We start from the raw sequence: 23,856 nt of genomic DNA on the forward strand, positions 1-23,856 counted from the left end.
GTAAAGTGTGATTTCTAATCTTTTATTGCTCTCTCTCATATTTATTATTGGTCCCACTTATAAAATTAATGATAAAAGATCACATTTTATCTCTCAATTATTAAAAAAAATGGAAAGTATCTATTTCTCCTTTCTTCCCAACAGATTCACTATTATTAAGATGAATTTTTTTTTTAATATTTAAATAACTAACCAAAACAAAACAAAAAAATTTCAACCAGATCGTTGTAGTCCTTTTTCGAAAATGCCATACATTAATGTGTTTTCCACTTTTCCTTTTTCAAAATATTTTAGACGTAAATATAAAGTATAAATTTATTATTCAAAAGAATATTAACTTCCGAAGTAATTTTAACATTTATTAGTATATATTATGAAAAACAAATAAAAAATAAAAATATACAAATGATTGGAGTGTTGAGAAGCAGTATAGAATGCGTTAGAATATTCTATGGTTACATCATTTTCTTATCATACTTACATTTCTCTCTCTCTCTCTCTCTCTCTCACACACACACTTTAAAAGGGTTCTCTCAAGTTCCAAATCTCTCTTTCATTATTCTTCATCATTGAATTTGCATCCAAAACACACCACATTCAGAACAAAACATCGCCATACATATACATCTCACTCAAATAATTAGTTAGCAGGTAAATTTATTTAACAAATCTATGGACTATGATATGTTTTCCTTATGCATGTTTAATTCTCATCGTTATCTATGTTAAACTCTTCTCCTACTCTTCAGATTCTGGAAATTTGATATAATATTATATCATTGTGGAATTGTTTTCGGGTTTTGTTTAATTTGTTCATTCAGATTTTTGTTTCTCGAGTTTTTAGTTTTATTTCTAGATTTATTTTTTCAAGGCTAAATCGTTCACCTTTTTATGATATCTGAGATTCTCTGAGCGTTGAATTAAGCCTTTTTAAATGACATTGATATATATAGCACCTTTTTAGATTAGATTTTGTTTATTTTTTCTCTTCATTTATTTATTTTGTTATTCTTTGGGTATTTGCTTTTTTTTTTTCACACCTAATCTTATTCAGTTAGTTAGTTGTTCGAGGATTTTGGTTGATTCTAAATCAGTGTTTGAGAAGTTATGATAAAACTGAATGAAAGGACTTATTTAGGTTTAATTTAACCACAATCTAACTATATGAACTGAAATCTTATGTGTACAACCAAAGTTATATATCTTTTAAAACCATTCATTTTTTTTAATATACTTTCTGTTAATGGGAATTTCTTGAAGAAGATTTTGTTTTTCTGCTTTTGTTGCTTCTATTCTGATTTTATTACAGTATTACAGACACATGTGATAATTGTTTTTGGAATCTTGATCACAACACTTTGCCCAATTGTATGATAAGTTGATAACAACAACTTGTGACATGTGAAAATGTCAAGAAAATAGTTAGATAGATTGCCAAAGTTTGTTCTTGACTATAAATATATAATGGAAGTTGAATCACATGTGTATGGAAATTGGAAAATGTTGGCAACTCTTTGCTGTTATTTTGCCTAATTGCTACCTTACAGAACTGAACTTTTTTTTCCCCTTCCAAAACTATCCCAAATTTAGAAAATTGAGTTGAATCAATGCATGATCATGGTTTTATCTCTTGTTTAATCCAAAACAAGATTTAGGTTTAGGATGTTAACATGTCTTCTTACTCTTTCTTGTGAGTCTTAATATAAATTAAAGGTTATGGTTAAAATTAATTAGGATCTTCTGAATCTTATGCTGCTAAGGGACATAAAACTTTGATGTAGTTTACTTATTAAATTTTTCCTTCTTTCTTTGTTTCTTTGTTTCTTTCTTTCAGGTGTGCCTTTCATATATGCAGAGTAATTGAAAGGTTTGCTTTACTCCTTGATTGTTCTACAAAATTTGTAAGATTCTCTCTGTTTCATCACAAAAACCAGGGAATGCTGAAAGATGTGCTTGATAGTCGAAAGTTCCTTCTCCGAGGATAAAGTTCTTTCACTTCCATATGAACAACCCTTATTCATCTTTGACAAGATTGAATGTTTAGTTCACTGCCCTTATCATCAACTTACTGATTTGAATAGAGATCTTAACCATTGTATGATTTCAAAATACGATGTTTGTGAGGACGGTTAAGCTTTCGACATCTTGAGAAGCAGATTCCGGTTCCAGCTGCATAGTTATACTTATTTAGTACTATTGGTATAGAAGAAGGTGCTGGTAAAAATGGAAGAGAAAGGAGGCGTGCTTATGCAACGATACGAGTTAGGGAGATTGTTAGGCCAAGGAAATTTCGCCAAAGTTTACCATGGAAGGAGCCTTATAACCGGAATAAGCGTGGCGATCAAAATAGTCGATAAAGAGAAGGTTCTGAAAGTGGGGATGATTGATCAGATTAAGCGCGAAATTTCAGTGATGAGACTAATCAGGCATCCACATGTGGTTGAGCTTTATGAGGTAATGGCCACCAAAACCAAGATCTACTTTATCATGGAATATGTTAAAGGTGGCGAGCTCTTCAACAAGGTACTAAAAGGAAAGATCAAGCAGGATGATGCTAGAAGATATTTTCAACAATTGATCAGTGCTGTGGACTATTGCCACAGCCGAGGCGTTTGCCACCGGGATCTCAAGCCGGAGAATCTTCTATTGGATGAAAATGGGAATTTGAAGGTCTCAGATTTCGGGCTAAGTGCGATTGCTGAATCTAGACACCAAGATGGACTACTCCATACTACTTGTGGCACCCCTGCCTATGTTGCTCCAGAAGTGATACTTAGAAAGGGCTATGATGGCTTCAAAGCTGATATATGGTCTTGTGGAGTCATACTTTATGTTCTTTTGGCAGGTTATCTTCCTTTCCGAGATTCGAATCTGATGGAAATGTATAAGAAGATTGGAAAGGGACAATTCAAGTTTCCGAGTTGGTTTCCTCCGGATGTGAAGAGATTACTGTCTAGAATCTTGGATCCTAATCCAAGGACAAGGATATCAATGGCTAAAATCATGGAAAGTTCATGGTTCAAGAAAGGGTTAGAGAAGCCAATTGTTACTAATGACAATGAAGAGAAAGAGTTAGCTCCCTTGGATGCTGATGGAGTGTTTGGATCATGCGAAAATGGCGGCCCTGCTGCTGAATCAACACCTGAATTTTCAAAGCCAAGCAACTTAAATGCGTTTGATATTATCTCCTATTCGTCTGGATTCGACTTGTCCGGCTTATTCGAGGAAACTGATCAAAAGAAACAAGTCAGGTTCACATCTAACAAGCCTGCATCCATCATAATCTCTAAACTAGACGAAATTTGCAAGCGCCTTCGACTGAAACTTAGGAAGAAAGATAGAGGTTTGATCAAGCTAGAAGGTACTAATGCTGGCAGAAAAGGGCCATTGGGAATTGATGCCGAGATTTTCGAGATCACGCCGGTGTTCCACCTTGTTGAACTCAAGAAATCAAGTGGAGACACATTGGAATACAAAAAGCTGCTACAACAAGAAGTTAGGCCTGCACTTAAGGACATTGTTTGGAACTGGCAAGGAGAAGAACCACAAGGAATGCTGCAGATACAGCAACAAAATCATTCACAATCTGCCCAATCAGATGTGATAACACAATCAAATTAGTTAAGAATTTAGAATATGGTGTTCCTGAATTTTCCTTGGTTGGCTATTACTTGCATCATTATCATTTTTATTTTATTATTTGTTTTATGTTAGTAACCATAGAATGATCAATATGGAGGTTGTTTTAGGCAATAAGCATGTATGGTAATGTACTAAGCTTTTATTCAGATTGCATTATTTTTCTTTCAAAAAATTTTCTCCATATGTTGATTCTGCTGGAAATGGCATACGAAATTTACGAAAGCTCTTTGTGACATATGTTTGAGCCTTCTCTAATCATTATTTCAGTCCTGTTCTCTGTATTACTGACATAAAAATGAAAAAGAAAAAAAACTACTTTTGATTTATAACTCTTCTTCGAAGGTTAATAATTTATAGAAGCAACTTATAACTTTATTTTCCCAGGAATTTAAAATTTTTTCACAAACTATACACCTCCTTGAGATAATTTTATCTTTTAGGAATAGTTAATTACGATTTTCATTTATTTTTTGTCCTATTTAACATTAATATTCACAATTTCTATTTACAGTTTACACTAACTATCCCTGGTATTAGTATAATATACAAAAACATAATAATATTAAGGTAAATCACAACTAATTTTTTAATTAGCCGTTTGAAAATATAAATAAAAAATAAAATAAAAATTATTTTTTACAATTCATTCGGCCCTGGCTATATTTGATTAGAACGAAAGAAATAGAGAAAAAGAAAAAAAAAGAAATTAAGTGAATTTTTTTTTTAGATGTGTTTGAATGGAAAGAAAATAAGAAGAAAATAAATGTAATAAAAAGACAGTTTTATTCTTGTATTATAAAATATATTAAAAAAATAAAGGGATAATATTGAAAGTGTTACGAGGGGTAACTGGAGATTAGTGGGCTGGACTCGTTGGGTTGGCCCAATCGTCTGAGGGAGGAAGCTTCCGAGTAGGTTCGCGTTTCGGAGCCTCCGTCCGACTAGTATGTGAGAGAAAGTGGGGGGTGGTACCTGCAAAGACACTCTGATGCTTAAGTCAGCAAAGATCTAAGCAAGTCTATAGAGTATTGGGACTTAGAGATACCTGAGGGGTGTCAGTGTATTTATAGTGGTGAACCAATAACCACCGTTGAAGTAGTTCCACCTTTTAAGGAGGATAACTATCCCTTTATCTTAGGGAAGTTGAGATATGGCTCCTGGAAGTGGGTTGAGGGATTTTAGGGGCAATTACTTATTTGAATGAGTGTTATCTGCCAGCTAATCTTCGTCCCCGACTTCTTTTGACCAAGTCGTTGTTGGGACCGACTTCTTAGGAGAAGGTCGGCGTCGAGTGAGAGCCAATCTTTGGATTGGGTCTTTTATTTGGACCTGGGCCCTAATGTTGGGTCAGGGTATGAACAGTGCCCCTACTCGAGTGCAATCTCTTTTAAGAGTTGGATTCGAGTATTTTAGCTCGGGCTTGTAGCCGACCTGATGAGGAACCGACATGATTTTTCGAAACCGACGTGATTTTAAAGTCTCAACAGTCGCGTCTAATCAAACGTCGCGTCCGTTAGGAGTTTGCGTATTTACACGCGGGGACTAATTACATTGGTAACGGTGCATTTCTTTAATGACCGTTTTTGACTTTTACTATTATGCCCCTGGCGTGTTTATAAATACTTTCCCTCTCTTTCTTTGTTTCGTTTCTGGAAACTTTTTTGCCTTCATATTCTGTTTGAAAAGAAATTTCTTCTGCTCCTCTCTTCTACGCGTCGCCGTCGTCTCTGCCTTTCTTCGCTTAACAAAGGTCAGTTCTTTCTATCCTCCTCTTTTATTAATGAATGCTCTTTACTTGCATGCTTAGAGGAGTGTTTGTAGCAAGTCTGGCTGTAGGCCTAGTGTTTCTGTTTCACTGAGAATCTTACCTTGGCCCTATAGAGACCCTGTTTTTGACTCTTTTCCCTTTTTTCTTTGTAGGTTCCATCACCCTCTTACTAGGAAAAGATGTCTTCTTTAGAGTCCCTTTCCCAGTGGGTGGATGTTACAGTTCTTGGGGAAGAACCCCTTGTAGATACTGACTATATTACCGATCTCCGTACTCACCATAGAATTTGTGTTCTTGATGAGGATGAACCAAAATATGAACTAATTACCCCAGGTCCGGAAGACCGGATTTGTTTTGGAAGGGTTTCTGATGCGGACCTTCATTTCTTTTTTATGTATGAGAGCCTTTTTACCCGTCTGGGAGTCTTTCTGCCATTTTCTGACTTTGAAAAAGCTGTTTTGTCTTACTGTCGTATTGCTCCCACTCAGCTTCACCCCAATTCTTGGGGTTTTATGAAAATTTATCAACTTATCAGCCGTGAATTAAATTTTCTGACCTCTTTGAAGATTTTCTTTTTTCTTTTTTATATGACCAAGCCCTTTAGCGGGCAAAACAATAAGCAGCAATGGGTGTATTTTCGAGCCATCCAAGGCCGGAGAGTCTTTACCCTTTTTGATGAATCTTTCCATGACTTCAAAAATTTCTTTTTTAAAGTTCAAGCCGTAGAGGGTCACCACCCCTTTTTCCTGGATCAAGATTCTTCTCCCCGTTTTTCCCTGTACTGGTTGGAAGCCTCTCCTATGGAAAAATATAGCCTGGATGATCTGAACGAGGTAGAGGAGGCTATTGTGGAGTTCTTCCGAGAAGTTTGGGGAAAAGCCCCTTATCTTGATACAAAAAAGTTCCTCCAAGAGTCTCCGACCTTTGTACAAACTCAATTAGGTAGATATGATTTTTTTTTTTTATTTGCTCAGACTTGTTTTAATTATTTCTGACTCTGGAATTCCGATTTCCTTGTAAATTGATTTTTTGCCTTCGTCTTTTTTAGAAATGGTGAAGAAAGCTTCTGCCTCTTCTTATAAAAAAGTTTAAGATGCCAAGAAAAGATCTCGGGCGTGGGTGTATGCGGCAAGGGCCATTGGCAATCTTCCTCCTCCTCCTCCTCCTCCTCATAATTTGGGGACTTCCTCCCATCCTATCATGGTATCCTCTTCCTCTACTTCCTCTCTTCCTTCTCCTCCCCCTTTGCCCCGATCTTCCCCTGAACCCGAGAAGAAGAAGTGAAAGACTTCTGGCTCTTCTTCCGGGGTTACATTCGATGGTCTCCAATTTGTCTGGAACCATATTTTTTCCCATTCATCAATTAATATGGATGATGCTATGGTTCAGAACCATCTGAATGTTATAGTTCAGGGGAGCGTCCGGACGGCTGGGGTGTGTACAAAACTCCTGGATATTTTTGAACATACTCCCCTTAGCTCTTTGGGTTCTGCCCGAAAGGTTGAGGAGCTTGAGGGGACGATTTTTTTATACCAGGGGGAGGAGAAGAAGTTAAAGGAGGAGGTTACCAAGTTAAAGAAGGAGAAGGATCGAGTTCGAGATAGGGAGAAGAAGTTGATGGGCCAGTGTGCCATGGCAGAGGGCCTTAAGAAGAAGGCAGAGCAGAATTACATTAGGCTCTTTGGGGAGAATCTAGATCTGAAGAAGGAGCTTTCTGAGTGTCGGGACGCTTTCTAGGACTTGGAGGATTCGATCGCTGAGGGTGCAGAGGAGGCATGGAGAATATTTAAGGAACAAGTCGGAGTTATTGCTCCCGACTTGGACCTCTCTCCATTAGATCCTGACAAGATCGTAGTGGACGGTGCCATTGTCTCCCGTCCCCGACCTGCAGCCGATTCCGAGTTGAAGACGAGGGGGCAAAGAATAATGGAGTTTCCTCCTCGGGGGGACGTGCCGAGCTCCTCGGGAGTTCCTTCACAAAACCCTGATCAGCCTGTTCCGCCCCCTCCTGGTGCTGTTCCGACTTCTCTCCCTGGTCCTGGTGGTGATGGCCCTTCTCCTGGTGATGGTGATCTTCCCTCCTCTTAATTGATTCTGGCTATATGGGGGCCCGGCCTGTGGGCCCCCTGTTTTTTAAACAATTTTGTTTCTTTGTGGTGGCGGTGGTTAGTTGACATTTCTTGGCCTTTCGTGGCCGTAAACAAAATATTTAAAAATACCATTTTTTGGATAAGGGTTTAGGATATCTTTTGCGGTGTGCATGCTTTCTGTTTAGGTTTTTCCAAAACCCTTTTTGATCTTTTTACTTTGAAAAAATTATTTATCCTGGCTGGCTGTCTTTTGTCTTAGCGGTTTTGAGTTTTCTCAGAGACTTGGGATAGCCTATGCCTTTGGTTTTTGTTGGATTTTCTTTTTCTCTTTTCATATTCCTTGTACTCAATTTTTTTATTTATTGAGTTTTCGTGACTTAGGTTATTTCTGCGATGCATTTTTCTTCTCGGTTTTCCTGACTTGTAGGTCAGGTAATTTCCGAGTTTATCATGATCTACTTTTATGACCTCTTTACACCGACTTGTACCTCGTCGTTTCATCCTGACGACCATCTAGGTCGGTTCATGGGATTTTCATGTTTTGTCGAGCTTAAGTCGGCGCGTTTCGTAGAAAGAATAATGTATAACGGAACTTATAAAGAGATGTAGGAAAAAGATCTTTATTTATTTGCGAAGGTACTTTTTGCTACTAAGGGCTTTGACAATTTGTTTCCCTTAGTCTCCACTTTGATGCCTCGTTAAAAATCTTCCTTCAGGAAAACCCTTTCTTTGGGAAAAAACCATGAAGTTGGGAAAATAGTACATCAGTGAGCGGGGTTCGCTTTTAACTATAGTACCTTTTCATATTACAAGCATTCCACGACCTAGGTAGCTCGGTGCCGTTTAAGTCGGTCACCTTATAATAGCTTTTTTCTAAGACCTCACTAATTTTGTATAGTCCTTTTCAATTGGCAGCGAGCTTTTCCTCCCCAGATTTGTTGACTCCAATGTCATTTCTAATCAAAACCAGGTCGTCTGGGGTGAAACTTCTTTGAATGACCTTTATTATATCTATTTTTCATCCTTTGTTTCAATGCTGCTTCTCTTATCTGGGCTTGTTCTCGGACTTCAAGGAGTAACTCCAGTTCTTCTTTGTGCCCCTGTATGTTTCCAACCTCATCGTAGAAACTCACCCTTGGACTTTGCTCGCTGATTTCAACTGGTATCATGGCTTCTACTCCATAAGCAAGTTGGAAGGGTGTTTCCCCTGTGGCAGACTGAGGCGTAGTCCGATAAGCCCAAAGTACTTGTGGAAGTTCTTCAGCCCAGGCTCCCTTTGCATCTTGTAGCCTTTTCTTCAACCCTGCTAATATGACTTTGTTAGCTGCCTCAGCTTGCCATTTGCCTGTGGATGTTCTACCGAGGTGAACTGATGCTTGATCTTCATGCTGGCTACTAGGTTTCTGAAGATTGAGTCGGTGAACTGAGTGCCATTATCAGTGGTGATGGAGTGAGGTACCCCATACCTTGTGATAATATTTTTGTAGAGAAACTTCTGACTTCTCTGAGCAGTGATGGTGGCCAATGGTTCTGCTTCTATCCACTTCGTGAAGTAGTCTACTCCCACTATCAAGTATTTTACTTGTCCAGGTGCTTGGGGAAAGGGTCTTAACAGGTCCAATCCCCATTTAGCAAAAGGCCATGGAGAAGTTATACTTATGAGCTCCTCGGGGGGAGCGATATGGAAGTTTGCGTGCATTTGGCATGGCTGACACTTTTTTACAAACTTGGTGGGGTCTTTCTGTAAAGTCGGCTAGTAGAACCCAGCTCGGATGACTTTCCTGGCCAGTGACCTCGCTCCGAGATGGTTTCTGCGGACCTCTTCTAAGACTTCTGTCGTCCTTGAGGTCGGAACGCACTTTAATAATGGTGTTGATATCCCCCTTTTGTAGAGGTTATTTTTCACCAAAGTATAGTTTTGTGCTTCTTTCCAGATTTTCTTAGCTTCTTTTTCCTCTTTGGGTAGGATGTCGAATTTTAGATATTCGATTAATGGGTTCATCCATCCGAGGTCCAATCTGGAAACTTCAAGGACGTCTTATTTGGCCTCTGTTTTTGCTACAGAGGACTCTTGGAGAGTTTTTTGGATCAGGCTTCTATTATTCCCCCCTAGTTTGGTACTTGCTAGCTTGGAGAGGGTGTCTGCTCTGCTGTTGAGATCCCGAGTTATATGCTTGATCTCGGTTTCTGCAAAGCGCCTAAGATGCTCCAGGGTTTTATCTAATTATCTCTTCATGTTGGGGTCTTTAGCCTGATACTCTCCGTTTATTTGGGAGGTCACCACCTGAGAGTCGCTGAATACCACTACTTTCGTTGCACCGACTTCTTCTGCCAGTTTTAATCCTGCAATCAAAGCTTCATATTCTGCCTGATTGTTAGAAGCTAGGAATTCGAACTTGAGGGAGACTTCTATTTGTGTCCCCCCTTTTTCGACCAGTATTATGCATGCATCGCTTCCTATTTTGTTTGAGGATCCATCTATGCATAACTCCCACGTAGTGGATTCTTCCTCTTGGTCTCCTGCATATTCTGCTACGAAGTCGGTGAGGCACTGGGCTTTTATTGCTGTCTGAGTTTCGTACTTTAAGTCGAACTCGGATAGCTCTATTGCCCATTGAACCATCCTACCCACAATATCCGTCTTCTGGAGGATTTGCTTCATGGGTTGGTTCGTTCAGACTCTTATTGTGTGAGCTTGAAAATAAGGTCGTAACCTTCGAGAGGCTACTATTAAGGCATATGCAAACTTTTCAAGTTTTTGATATCTTAATTCAGGGCCTTGTAGAACTTTGCTGGTGAAATATACAGGATGTTGCCCGACCTCATCTTCCCGTATTAGAGCTGATGCTACAGCTTTGTCTGCTATCGACAGATACAGGACGAGTTCTTCCCCGATTTTAGGTCGGGTTAGAATGGGAGGTTGGTTTAAAAACTTTTTGAACTCCTGGAATGCTTCTTCGCACTCAGGAGTCCATTCGAACTGGCATCCTTTTCTTAGTAGAGAGAAGAGTGGTAGGGATCTTAATGCTGATCCTGCCAAGAACCTAGAGAGGGCGACAAGTCGGCCGTTCAGCTGCTGGACCTCTTTTAAGCAAGTCAAACTTTTCATTTCTAGGACTGCTTTACACTTGTCGGGATTAGCTTCGATTCCTCTTTGTGTAAGCATGAATCTTAGAAAATTTCCGGCCTCTACTGCGAAGGTACATTTTGCGGGATTCAACCTCATCCCATGTAGCCTTATGGTGTTGAAGACTTGCATGAGGTCTGTCAAGAGATCGGTCTCATCCTTGGTTTTTACTAGCATGTCGTCTACATAGACTTCCATCAATCCCCCAAGGTGAGATGCAAACACCTTATTCATCAACCTCTGATATGTGGCTCCAGCGTTTTTTAGCCTAAAAGGGCATAACCACATAGTAATAGTTTGCTCTAGGTGTGATGAATGATGTTTTTTCTTGATCTGGCTTGTACATCGGGATTTGATTGTATCCCGAGTATGCATCCATAAACAACAAGTATCGATACCCTAAGCTGGAGTCTACTAGAGTATCAATGCTTGGAAGTGGATATGGGTCTTTGGGACACGCCTTGTTCAGGTCAGTGTAATCGACGCACATCATCCACTTGCCGTTTTGTTTTTTGACTAGCACTACGTTTGCCAGCCATGCCGGATATTTGAACTCTTTGACGAACCCGGCTTCTAGGAGTGCTTGCACTTGTTCTTCCACCACTTGAGCCCTTTCAGGTCCGAGCTTCCGCCTTCTTTATTGAACAGGTCACGATCCGGGGTAAACTGATAGTTTGTTCGACATGAGCTCAGGATCTATTCCTGGCATGTCGGAGGCTTTCCAGGCAAAGAGGTCAGAATTTTCTTGTAGGAGTTTTATAAGCTTCTCCTTCAACTCTTCTTTCAAATCGGCTCTTATATTGGTATTTTTTCCTTCCTCTTTTTCGACCTGTACCTCCTCAGTTTTTCCCTTAAGTTGTGGTCGCAACTCTTCCTTAGCTCTGACTCCTCCGAGCTTAATGGTGTGCACCTCCTTTCCTTTCTCTCTCAGGTTCAGGCTTTCATTGTAGCATTTCCTTGCTAATTTTTGGTCTCATCTGATGGTTGCTATTCCCTCTGGTGTTGGGAATTTCATGCAGAGATGAGGGGTGGATACCACTGCTCCGAGCCGGTTTAGGGTAGTTCTGCCTATTAAGGCATTATAGGCTAACCCTACATCAATGACTATGAAGTCGATTCTCAGAGTTTTGGATTTTTTTCCTTTTCCAAAAGTGGTATGAAGGGGTATGTATCCCAGTGGTTTTATTGGTGTATCCCCCAGTCCATACAGGGTGTCGGGGTAGGCTCTCAACTAATTTTCATCCAACCCCAGCTTATCGAATGCTGGTTTGAAAAGGATGTCGGCTGAGCTTCCCTGATCCACTAGAGTTCTATGAAGATGGGCATTGGCAAGGATCATGGTTATCACTACCGGATCGTCATGTCCAGGTATGATTCCTTGTCCATCTTCTTTAGTAAATGAGATAGTGGGGACGTCGGGAGTCTGGCCCCCGACCTGGTAAACTTCCTTCAAATGCCTCTTGCGAGCCGACTTTGTGAGGCCACCTCCCCCGAATCCCCCTGAGATCATATGTATATGTCTTTCTAGGGTTTGCGGGGGTGGAACTCTCTGGTCCTCATCGTCTCGCTTCCTTTTCCCATGATGGTCCGACCTTTCCATGAGATACCTATCAAGCCGACCTTCTCTGGCCAACTTTTCTATCACATTTTTAAGGTCGTAACAATCATTCGTTGAGTGGCCATATATCTTATGGTACTCACAGTAGTCGCCGCAACTCCCCCTCTTTTTGTTTTTGATGGGTCTATGGGGTGGTAGCCTTTCGGTATGGTAGATTTCCTTGTAGACATCAACTAGGGAAACTCTTGGAGGAGTATAAGAGTGATATCTCCTAGGCCTTTCGGGGCCGACTTCCTCTTTTTTCTTGGGTTCTCTTTCTTTCTCTTTTGATGAGTGAGAGTGCCTAGGTCGCCAACTTGGTTCTTGCAGTCTGGCATTTTTCTCCATGTTGATGTACTTCTCAGCTCTCTCTTGTACATCGTTCAGGGAGGTCGGGTGCCTTTTTGATATGGACTGGGAGAAGGGACCTTCTCGAAGTCCATTTACTAGCCCCATAATTACTGCCTCCGTGGGTAGATCTTGAATCTCCAAGCACGCTTTATTGAACCTTTCCATGTAGTCCCGTAAAGGCTCTCCGACCTCTTGTTTTACTCCCAGGAGGCTCGATGCGTGCTTTACTTTGTCTTTCTGGATAGAAAACCGCATTAAGAACTTTCACGAGAGGTCATCGAAGCTAGTGACCGACCTTGGAGGGAGGCTGTCAAACCACTTCATCGCTGCTTTCGACAAGGTGGTCGGAAAAGCTTTGCAACGAGTAGCATCAGAAGCGTCAGCCAGATACATCCGACTTTTGAAGTTGCTTAGATGATGCTTTGGATCCGTGGTTCCGTCATAGAGGTCCATATCAGGGTTTTTGAAGTTCCTCAAAACTTTTGCCCTCATTATTTCCTCACTGAATGGGTCTTCACCTCCCAAGGGGGAATCTTCTCGGTCATTACGAGAGCTTCGATTTTTGAGAGCGGACTCTAGCCTTAAGAGCTTTTCTTCTAGCTCCTTTCGTCGCTCTATCTCATTCCTCAGGTTCCTCTCCGCCTCTTGCTGTCGTTCTAGCTCCTGCTCCAGCTGCTCCAAACGTCCTTGGTGGCCATGGAACAGTCCCATGAAGTCGGTTGCATGGGGTTGTCCTTCTTTTCCGGACTCGCGCCCTTCAGAAGAGTTTTTCTTTGGGTCTTTCAGCCCAGAAGTGCTTTCTCTGTTCTAGTTGGTCGCGCCTTGGTGGGTGGCTATGTCCGTGTCGTTGTTTCTAACATCGAGATTCTCTTGCTCAGAGTCAGACGCCGTATGACCATCTTCTGTTGAATTGTCCGCCATTACTGGATGATCTCTCGGGTCCCCGGCAACGGCGCCAATGTTATGAGGGGTAACCGGAGATTAGTGGACTAGACTCGTTGGGTTGGCCCAATCGTCTGAGGGAGGAAGCCTCCGAGCAGGTTTGCGTTTGGGAGCCTCCGTCCGACTAGTATGTGAGAGAGAGTGGGGGGTGGTACCTGCAAAGACACTCCGATGCTTAAGTCAGTAAGGGTCTAAGCAAGTCTAGAGAGTATTGGGACTTAGAGATACCTAAGGGGTGTCAGTGTATTCATAGTGGTGAACCAATAACCACCGTTGAAGTAGTTCCACCTTTTAAGAAGGATAACCGTCCCTTTATCTTAGGGAAGTTGAGATATGACTCCTTGAAGTGGGTTAAGGAATTTTAGGGGCAGTTACTTATTTGAATGAGTGTTATCTGCCAGCTAACCTTCGTCCCCGACTTTTTTTGACCAAGTCGTTGTTGGGACCAACTTCTTAGGAGAAGGTCGGCGTCGAGTGAGAGCCAATCTTTGGATTGGGCCTTTTATTTGGACCTGGGCCCTAATGTTGGGACAGGGTATGAACAAGAAGTATAGAGAGAAAATAATTTTTTCTCTATTTTCTTTCTAACATTGGAGAGAAAAAAAATTAGTGAGTCCTACCAAATTTTTTTCATCTCTTTTTCTTTCTCTCTAATTTCCTTTCTCAACCAAGCAACGAAAAATAATCTGTTTTTTTTTAATTTTCTTTCCTCCATTTTTTTCTTTTTATTTTCCTTTCAAACAAACATAACTTCTTTAACTTTTTGGGATTCACTTTCACCAGAGTCCAAAGTCAATTCATATATTACAAATGTGGCAATTGATAATTCATAATGGGTACTATGAGGCTGTTACTTAAACTGTTACTTAAACCAAAGAGTGAGAATAACAAACCCCATCCACTCCTAAAAAATAGCATTGCAATTAGATATCTTTTAAAAATTGTCCATCATTTAATCTTTAAAAAAGAGAGAAATTAAAAAATAGGTAACTTCTCATAAAAAATAAATAACTTTCTATGAAAATAGATATCTAAAGATAGAATAATGGACAATGTTTAAAGGATATCTAGTTGCTCTACTAAATCTTTCCACAACATAACCAAAAGAACAAATCCTTCTTTCACTTCCTCTTTTTTGTTCCCAAACATTTCTCTCTATATATAATAGGGGTGTTCATGGTCTGGGCTGGACCGAAGACCCAATTCGGTCCCGAACATTTTAGGAATTAATTTGGTGTGATTTCACCGGGTCTAAAATCGGGTATAGACCTCAAAAATAGACCCGATCATTATTTCGGACCAAATCCGAGTCAAGGCGAACCCGGCTTCACCAACCCATGTGCACCCTAAGGGAACTAAAAAAGGTATATATGTTTTAAATTAATTTTAATATTATGTTATATTAATTATAAGCTTATTGTTTTATTTTTAATCACACTTGTTGAATTAGAAAATATATCAAAGAAATATTAAATTAGAATTTATGGATAATTTCAACTTCAAATATGGATTTCAATTTTTCGATAACAAGTTTCTTCTTTATAAATAAATGCATCATAAATAAGTTTCTTCATAAATAAGTATCTTTATAAATTATTGTTAAAGCTTTAAAGACCCAGTTTTTACTCGGTTTGAACTCGGTGTAGTTATGACTTGAAAATATTTAAATTTTATCGGATTTAGAGCCGAATTAAAATATAAAAAATAAATCTGGTGTATATTTAGAACTGAGTCTAGGTTTAATTACTCTGTTGGTCCCTATAGTTTCGCGAAATTTTTAATTAGGTCTCTATACTTTTTTTTTCTTTTAATTAAGTCCTTGCACCAATTTTTTTTTAATTGGGTCCTTACACTTTTTTTTCTTTTTATTTAGGTCCCTATACCAATTCTTTTTTCTTTAGTTGGGTCCCTATAAAAAAATTAAGCCAATTACTACTAAGAGTGACTTAATTGAAAAAAAAAATAGTATAGAGACCAATTAAAAAAAAATATAGAAATATAATTAAAAATTTTACAAAAGTATAGTACTAACAGAATAATTAAACTAGACTCTTATATAACATCGTAGATTCAACAATTTGCATAATCTGCATCGCTTTCTCATATAAAAGAACCGTTCTTTCGAATTTTTCGCGCTCTCTTTATTCTCTCTTACACTCACCTCACTCCTCAAGACCTCAACTTCGTTTCAATTTTTCTAGATTTGTAGATTCTCGTTTACCCCTAACCCTAATCCGAACCTAATTTTGCGCTTAAATGTCCAATCTCGCTTGCTTGTTATCTCAATTGACGTATATATACAAAGCCTTCCTTTTATTTCATGTTTAATTAAGAGGAGAACACAGAATTTTGGGAGAATTGTATATAGTTTTTAGGTTTTCATTTTTACTTTTTCGTTCAACTCTTTTTGGGAAAGTATGGAATCTGAGTTCCTTTTTATTTTTTAGGGGGTTCTTTCGAAAAAAATGTTTCCCCGTATTACGAATAAGGGTCAATATATAGTATTGTGGGAAGAATTGTGTTCAGCTATTTATTTTTTCATTCTTTTCCCTAATTTTTGTTTTTGGGGACATTTTAAGATCTGGGTGTGTCTTTTTTTTTTGGGGAGGGGTTGTTAATAATTATTTTGGTTGAAATAGTTCCTTTTATGTAAGTAAAAAAAGAAGATGAAAATTTGGTAGATTGAGTGTAATGTTGTATAATAGTATTAGGGTTCATGGCTGACCAAGGATTGGAGGGTAGCCAACCAGTGGATCTGACCAAGCACCCCTCTGAGATTGTGCCTATCCTTCAGTGAGTATCTATCTGATCTTGATAATTTGTTTTCAACACCAAGTGTTTCATGTTTAGATATTACTAAGTGGTCACTTCATGGGTTGCAATGAGATTGCTAAGTCAGCGTTTTTATACGAAGGTCTTGAGCTCTTGAGCTATTGGTTGCAATTTTATCATGAATAAGTGGCCTGATGCTGAATTCCAATTCAAGCAATGTGTTCTAGTAATTGTGTCGGAGCATGCATTATGAACTTGTAACTAGTTAAACTTATCAAAAAATAAGACAGAAATTGTAACTATATAGTAAAAATCTTGCTTTTGTGAATTACAAGCTGAGTGGTAATGTTGTATCTCTGACTATGGTATGTCCGGTTGCCTTCTGGTTACATCTTCAGCAAACGAGGTTATGGGTTTTTACGGTTTTTTATCTTGGAGTATGTAATCACTTTGCTTCTATAAGCATTGGAACATCTAGTGATTTTGCTTAATTGAATAATCTGATAGTCAAGTTATTTGTACTTCAAAAATATTGTGTCAACGGTTAATTTGGACTGTAAGTTGGACCTCAAAACGATTTCACTTCAAGCTCGTAATGCAGAGTACAATCCCAAAGCAAGTTTCACTTAGTTGATATTGAAATCAACATATGCATCTTATTCAAAGCTTTACAAGCACTTTACTCTATCATAATTATGGTTTGCTTAGGAACTACATGTATTTTTTCCATGTATCTTGCTTTCCTCATTCTGGTTCGCCATTTCTACCCTGTGCTAATAGTTGTGATATCATCCCTTACAGCGTTTTGTTGCAGTGATTATGATGATCAGAGAACCAAAAACAACTGCCCTCATTTTTGTATCTGGCAAGATGGTATGTTTCTTAATATTCACCTAGTACTTCTGTCATAAATGATGATAGTGGATATCACTGTACTCAAATAAAAAGTTGGTGAAATTTTTTATCGAGAAACTATTTTTGCTAATTTGAGCGTGAATCTTTGATTCATTGTATGCTATCATGATTTCAATAATGCTCATGCTTTGTGATTTTATTCATGATTTGATGATCATTGTTGCTTTAGTTGAATTTGTCTCTTTATGCTTTGGCTTGCATTCCTAAAGTTAATTTCCATTGGTATGGCTAGGTTTGTACTGGAGCAAAGAGTGAGCAACGGTCTAAATTGGCTGCAAGAAATTTATGCATTATTCTTTTCTATTTATCATGTATGTTCCTGAATATTCCTGAAATGGAGCTTAAATAGACAGGTCAAATATGTTGTTTGTTATAGTTTGGTTATAACCCTGCTCATTCTGTAGTTTGGAGTAGAATAAAGTACTTATTTGTCTTCATCCTCTTTGCATTTGCATGAGTATCCATTTTCTTCTTTCTTCATATGGCGGGGTTAGGAAGCTCTTTATTCCTACAAGTTTGTATCATTGTCTAATTTTACATTTTCTTCCTTCAGTATGCTCAAATTATCCAGAAGCTTGGTTTTCCGGCCAAATTTAAGGTAATACTTCTATTATATCTTGTTATTTTTACTAAATATTTTCAGTCTTTCCTGTTATATCTAATAGTATTTGACTCATTTTGTTTCATGCTTCAGGATTTCAAGATTTAGAATATTCTTATCTCTTGTGATGTCAAGTTCCCCATAAGGCAGGCTTGAGGGTCTTGCATATTCCCATACTGCTTTCTCAAGTGTAAGTTATTAACCTATTATTTAACAAACCAGGAGTGCTAGGTAAACAATGACCATCTTGAACAATATGAACAACCACCAATCAAATAAAAATACAATATATCCTAATTTAATGCTACTAATTAAATTTAGAGTAAAGTATCTTTTTGTCCCTAACATTTGGGGTAAGTCCTATTTGTGTCCGTAACGTTTAAATCGTCCTATTTGTATCCTTAACGTTAATAAAAGTGATTCAATGTTATTCTACTATCAATTATACTAACAAATCAGATTATATTTTTCAATTATTCTCACTTGGATGTATTCATTCTCAATTAGATCTCACTTGGATGTGTTCGATTTTAATATTATATCCACTATTTGTGTTTAGATTCAATTATGTCCATAGAAAAGTGAATTATATAAATGTTGTAGGAATTAATTTCAACATTTGATGAGCTATTTTTCGGAGTAGATCATCGATTCTATCCCAGACATTTGTATTCTAAGTTCAAGAAGAGATTTTTAAAACTCAAACCATGATGTGTAATTGACGGCAGGATAACATTGAATCACTTTTACAAACGTTAGGGATACAAATAGGACGATTTAAACGTTAGGGACACAAATAGGATTTACCCCAAACCCCAAACGTTGGGGACAAAAACGATACTTTACTCTTAAATTTAGGATTAATTTATTCTTTTAACTCTATTAATTCATATTGTTCACACATTGTTCAAAAATATTGTTGATTACCTATATTTTTCCTTAACATTATTATTTTTTGAACGGTTTTGGGTTGGTTTGGGCATCTCATGACTTCTACATTAAAAATTATTACATCGAGATTGAATTATGTACCCTTTGAGATATTATATATAGAGTGTTAATGTTGCAAGCATGAGGAGTCCATGAAGTTAGTCTCACATCAAAAAAAGTAAAGAAGAGTGAGTAGTTTATAAGATGAGATAATCCATTAAAGTTAATTCTCTCGTTTGATTCTTCCCCAAAATCTCCCTAATAGTCAAGAGCTTCCCAAAGTAGTCCAACAAAACTTGTTGGGGGACGTGTCCCGTGGTGTTTTGCTTTGCTGTGTGATGGTCTGGTGGTTTTTTTCTAGCAAAAGGTTGTTTTTTCATGTTTGCCTTGTACACTAAGTCGACACTCTAACTCACTTCTCGCCTTTGAATGTGCGTGGTATTCATTCATTTAGCAGATTCCACACCCCATCCAAGGGGAGAAAGGGGATGCGTGTTAGTTTCAGCACGAGACTACAAATATCATCTCTCTCTTTTTTTTGTTTAATTTTTATTTTAAGGGTCCTAACGAAATATTTGATTGAGACAGATTTTTGTTTAAGGGCAGGAGTAAAGTGCCACTAAAGGAATGAAGTTCCATGAAACTGTAAATATTAAGACAAGAAAAAAAAAAAAGAAACATCTAGATTGAGAGGGGTAAGTCCTATTTTCTAGACTTCTAGTAAAGTGAAGCACATTGTTGTCCTAATCTAATGTACATTTCAAAACAAAACATGATTTTGTAGAGGCAGAAAAGAGTGAGAAGAGAAAAAGACAAAAAAATATGGAGGAGCTAGTCAGAAATAACATTTTTTTTTACAATAGTTTGACAACATTTTAGACTTGATTTATTTATTATTATTATTATTATTATTATTATTATTATTGTACTATTAAATGTTGCTTTATTTAAATTTCTTCCAAGTCAAATTTACCGTCTAAAATTACTAGTGAAATTAAGAAGGGAAAATGGATTGGAAGAAGTTACTTACGATAAGTTAAAGAGAAGTTAGTAGTAAAAAATAGAAATATATGAATTTAAATTCCTCTATTTTACTTAGTATCCTATAACTGTAACCTAACTTTGAAAAAAAAAAAAAAAAAGAGGATGGTCTGTAGAAGGTATATCGATTTTCATTTCACGTTAATATCAACAAAAACTAGTAGTTTGTCTTGATGAGCTTTCTATTGATTGATTGTGAAAGCTGATAGTTGACAAAGTTAAGATTAAAATAAATGATATCTAACCATGAATACAAACCGACCTTAGCTCAGTTGGTAGAGCGGAGGACTGTAGTAGGAATACCCTAATAGAAATCCTTAGGTCGCTGGTTCGAATCCGGCAGGTCGGAAACTTTTTATTTCTAACGTTTTTTGGTGGTTTGGAGATGGACAAAATCCTCTGGATTTGAATTACCTAGGGTCCAAAGTTCATTCTTACGGGCCTAGAATCTGAAACGGGAAATATAAACAGACTTCACCATGGGTATTGACAAAAATGAGCAATGGATTTACCTTTTTGAAATTATTGTAGAACCCACTAGTGTAATCAAGCCTATGATGTAGGAAGATGAATAGGGCAAAAAGCATGACCCAAAAAAAAAAAAAAAGAATAGAGCAAAGGAAAACAAAAAGTAAAAAAAAAAAAAAAAAACATAGTGTTGTAAATAGATAAATAAAAAAGACAAAATAAATATAAAATAAAAAACTTTAGTATTCATATTTACTAATATTATTAGCTCAATATAATAGAAGGTTGTAGAAGGCTTAGAGAACGGGGGTTGAATCTATGACCTTCTTTTAAGTTACTGTAATAACCCTTTTAAAACTAACTTGAAATCTGAATCTGTTTGAACTCAGCAGCGGATAATTTATGAGACAATTTCATTTTGTCTCATGAATATCAGAAAACAGAACAGAGCAAGAAAGAGAGAAGCTGACACCATCATGTATTCTGGTTCGGTTGCCTTGTGCAATGCAACCTACGTCCAGTCTCCACTACAACAGTAGTGGAATTTTCACTATAGTTAAAGTATTACATACATCACAGGATTCACACAATCCTTTCACACTCAAGTTCTAACCTAACTTGACTTGGTTATGCTAATACCTAACTCTTCCTCTTAGTGCTAACCCAACTAAGAAAGGGGTACCTCACAGGTATAGGACACAAGACACAGACTTAACCTAAAGAAATCTGAAATAACTCTAGGGTTTTAACTCATGTGTATCTCTCTATCTTTTTTCTCTCTTAGACTCTTTCAATGACTCTCTCATTTAGCCTTTTACCTCAAGAAATTACAGAAAGATAAATATTGAAAAGTAAATTACAATCTGCAAAACATGAAGGAGATTGACTTAACAACAACCTCTTTGCTATGTGATAAACCATATTTGCTAGCTTCTGATTCAGTTCTTCATTCTGGCGGAATGCTCCTTTGACTAGGAAGCACTGTCCAAGTAGATGAACTTCTTCAGAGAGCTCTTCTCAGAAAATACACCTCAAGAACACTGGTTATCTTTCCTTGACTTCAGAACGGTGAGAAAACCTCTTTTGTATCTCCTTGCATGTTGCTGAGTTGCTCTCTCCTAGGTCAACTCTCGAGCTTTGTGCTTCACCAACTCACCATCTCACTTTTTTCCATTAATCCTCAAAATAGGAATATTGGTTCTAACCTTCTCTTGTTGACCGAAAGCCGTATATGCACAGTAGTGAAGAGCAGCGATCATCTTTCTCATGTAACCCAGAATCAATAGGCAGAACGTTGAAGATGAAGAGAAGAAGATATGATGCATGTTTACAGAAATGGAATTATCTTTTAGCTTCTGACTTCTTGATACAGTTTGATGTGGATGATTAGACTTCAACCTTTTGCTTAACCTTCTCTTTCTTGCTTCTTTGGTGAACAACTTAGGGACTAAGCTTTCTCTTTCTCTTTCTAAGTTCTGACTGAATAGAAAAAAGTGTACGTTGCTTTTGGTGAAGGCAAATTGGAAAGGTTTGAATGAGAGAAGCAATCGGGCTTGGATCGGGTTTGATTTGCTTGGCCCGTCTGATTCTTTTCTACTTTACTCCTTGGAGAATACAGCTTGAGAGGGATAACTTGGGTTTGGATTATATTCACTTACCATTCAACCCATTTTGAATTCCTTGCTTAATTAATTTGGGATTTAAGTGAGTTCTAGTCCGTTTGTGTTTCTGGTTTGATCTCCATTCTATTGGGCTGCTTCTTTCTTTCTTTTGGGCCTGCAACACTTAACCAAATTCAATTAAAACTAATTGGGTAATTACTCCAATAATCTAATGTTTGTCATCATCAATTATGTTAGTTAATTTCTTAGAGAGAGAGAGAGAGGAGTGTCTTATATATTGTTATTGTGTTGTGTATGTATCTCAGACTATGACTTCCTATTTATATAGGTATAATGTTTATTTTTTTAAACTTTATTAAGTTCAGTTCATATTGAGAATTTGAATATTTCATTATAGAAAAATTGAGTCGCCCATTTTATGAAGAAAATCACAAATTATTAAATAGGCATCTATCCATACCAGATATCAGAACACATGGAATCTTATCATGCTATAAGATAAATAATAAATTATTCAAGAATAGCTGATTCTTTTTTATATTATTAATTGTAGAATAATCAAGTTATACTTAGTATCCTATTATAAATAACTATGTTAGATATATATTAAAATTAGTCACTAATATATAATATACATTAAAAATAAATTAAATTATACATATATCTATACAAAAATATATAATTGCTAATTTTAATATACATATAAAATCTTTTCACAATTTGTTGTAACTTTCTACAAATAGATCAGGTAATAAGTATGTTAGAGTCCAATTTCATATTTTCTTCCACATTTCTTCTAGTCAACCTTTCGGCTAAGATCGAACATGTTTAATTTATAAGAGATCAACCATGCTCCTAACTTAAACTTGACACTAATGATTAAAAAAACAAAACTAGTAGTAAAATATTTACCCTTTTCATTGATTCAATGGATTTAGATTACCCTTATCATTGATTCAATGGATTCAGCATCCACATCAAAATTTGTTGTCCATGTGCAATATAATTCACTTTCATAAGACGATTCATATAAGTTGATAAGTTTTGTCATGTCATATGGATTCACAATCTCATATGATCTATTCCTATCAAATTCTTCTGTTTGTATATATCTAGGACTGCTGCTATTTGTAATATTCCACCAACCGTTATTATTATAAAAATATATGTTCTAAAATTTTATTTCGGTGACAACAAACATGAACGAAATAAGTTGTAGTGTCGAATTTTGTTTTTGATATTGCCGTACATTTAAAAAAAGAAAAAAAAATGATCATCTTTTTTTTTGTAATTTTGGACAGTTCAACATCAACTACTATTATCTACCCTAAAATTGATTCCTATAAATCATATTTAGTTTATATTGGATATAATTAATAACTGTTGAAAAAAATAATTTCTTTCATTTTTATGAATATTTTTTTAGATGGCGGCCGTACATGGCTTATGACCTAAACAAGTGATAATTAGAGTGGCCATTGACCAATATTAGTTGGAATCTGGTGATATCAGTTGTGTTCGGAATAATTAAGATTCAAATTAATGTTGTTAGGCCATGTTTGACAAGCATTGGAATTGTGATTGTGGAGTGAAAAAATGGCAAAATGCTAATGGTTGAGATCACCACATACCGTGGGTATGGATATAAATAACTTATATATGGATGGATACGAAGAATATATAGATAACGAAAAATAATGTTGAATAAGTGTATAAAAAGTTTTACAAAAAAAGTCACAAAAAATTTATTTTAAAATGGATACAATTTTTTTTTTTAACAAAATTACATAAATTTTTTTTAAATAATAGAACATAAAGAGAACAAAAAGAAAAATACATAAACAAATCAGCAACAGAATAAAGAGGAGGAAAAAAGAAAAACATAAAACATAAAACATGAGAGAAAAAGAGAAAAAAAAAAGTCTTGTTAATCTATTACTATTGAATTATAAAAACTCTCCCACTCATACTAATTTAATTTTAATAGCAA

General features: G+C 36.9%; 1 protein-coding gene, 1 non-coding gene and 1 pseudogene across 3 annotated transcripts; all 3 read left to right on the plus strand.

Annotated features, from left to right (window-relative positions):
* Positions 1-457: 457 nt before the first annotated feature.
* Positions 458-3,877, plus strand: LOC107625858 (CBL-interacting protein kinase 2). Its single transcript, XM_016328586.3, has 2 exons — positions 458-651; positions 1,835-3,877. Exon 2 carries the CDS (start codon positions 2,224-2,226, stop codon positions 3,619-3,621), a length of 1,398 nt encoding a protein of 465 aa, XP_016184072.1. The 5' UTR covers positions 458-651; positions 1,835-2,223; the 3' UTR covers positions 3,622-3,877.
* Positions 3,878-15,666: 11,789 nt separating this feature from the next.
* On the plus strand, positions 15,667-18,286 carry LOC110269019 (TATA-box-binding protein-like; annotated as a pseudogene). The gene is made up of 6 exons (XR_015905213.1): positions 15,667-16,314; positions 16,797-16,904; positions 17,091-17,162; positions 17,437-17,485; positions 17,756-17,802; positions 17,899-18,286. The product of XR_015905213.1 is annotated as a TATA-box-binding protein-like (transcript).
* Positions 18,287-20,033: 1,747 nt separating this feature from the next.
* Positions 20,034-20,125, plus strand: TRNAY-GUA (transfer RNA tyrosine (anticodon GUA)). The gene is given in 2 exon segments: positions 20,034-20,070; positions 20,090-20,125. It is a non-coding gene; the product is annotated as a tRNA-Tyr (tRNA).
* The last annotated feature ends 3,731 nt before the right edge of the window (positions 20,126-23,856 follow it).

The sequence above is a fragment of the Arachis ipaensis genome, chromosome B2 (genome assembly GCF_059453495.1).
Source record: "Arachis ipaensis isolate K30076 ecotype BB chromosome B2, ASM5945349v1, whole genome shotgun sequence".
Taxonomy (NCBI): Eukaryota; Viridiplantae; Streptophyta; class Magnoliopsida; order Fabales; family Fabaceae; genus Arachis; species Arachis ipaensis.

Excerpts from the sequence above, each read along its gene's own strand:
- LOC107625858 (XM_016328586.3), top strand. The coding sequence starts at position 2,224 with ATGGAAGAGAAAGGAGGCGTGCTTATGCAACGATACGAGTTAGGGAGA.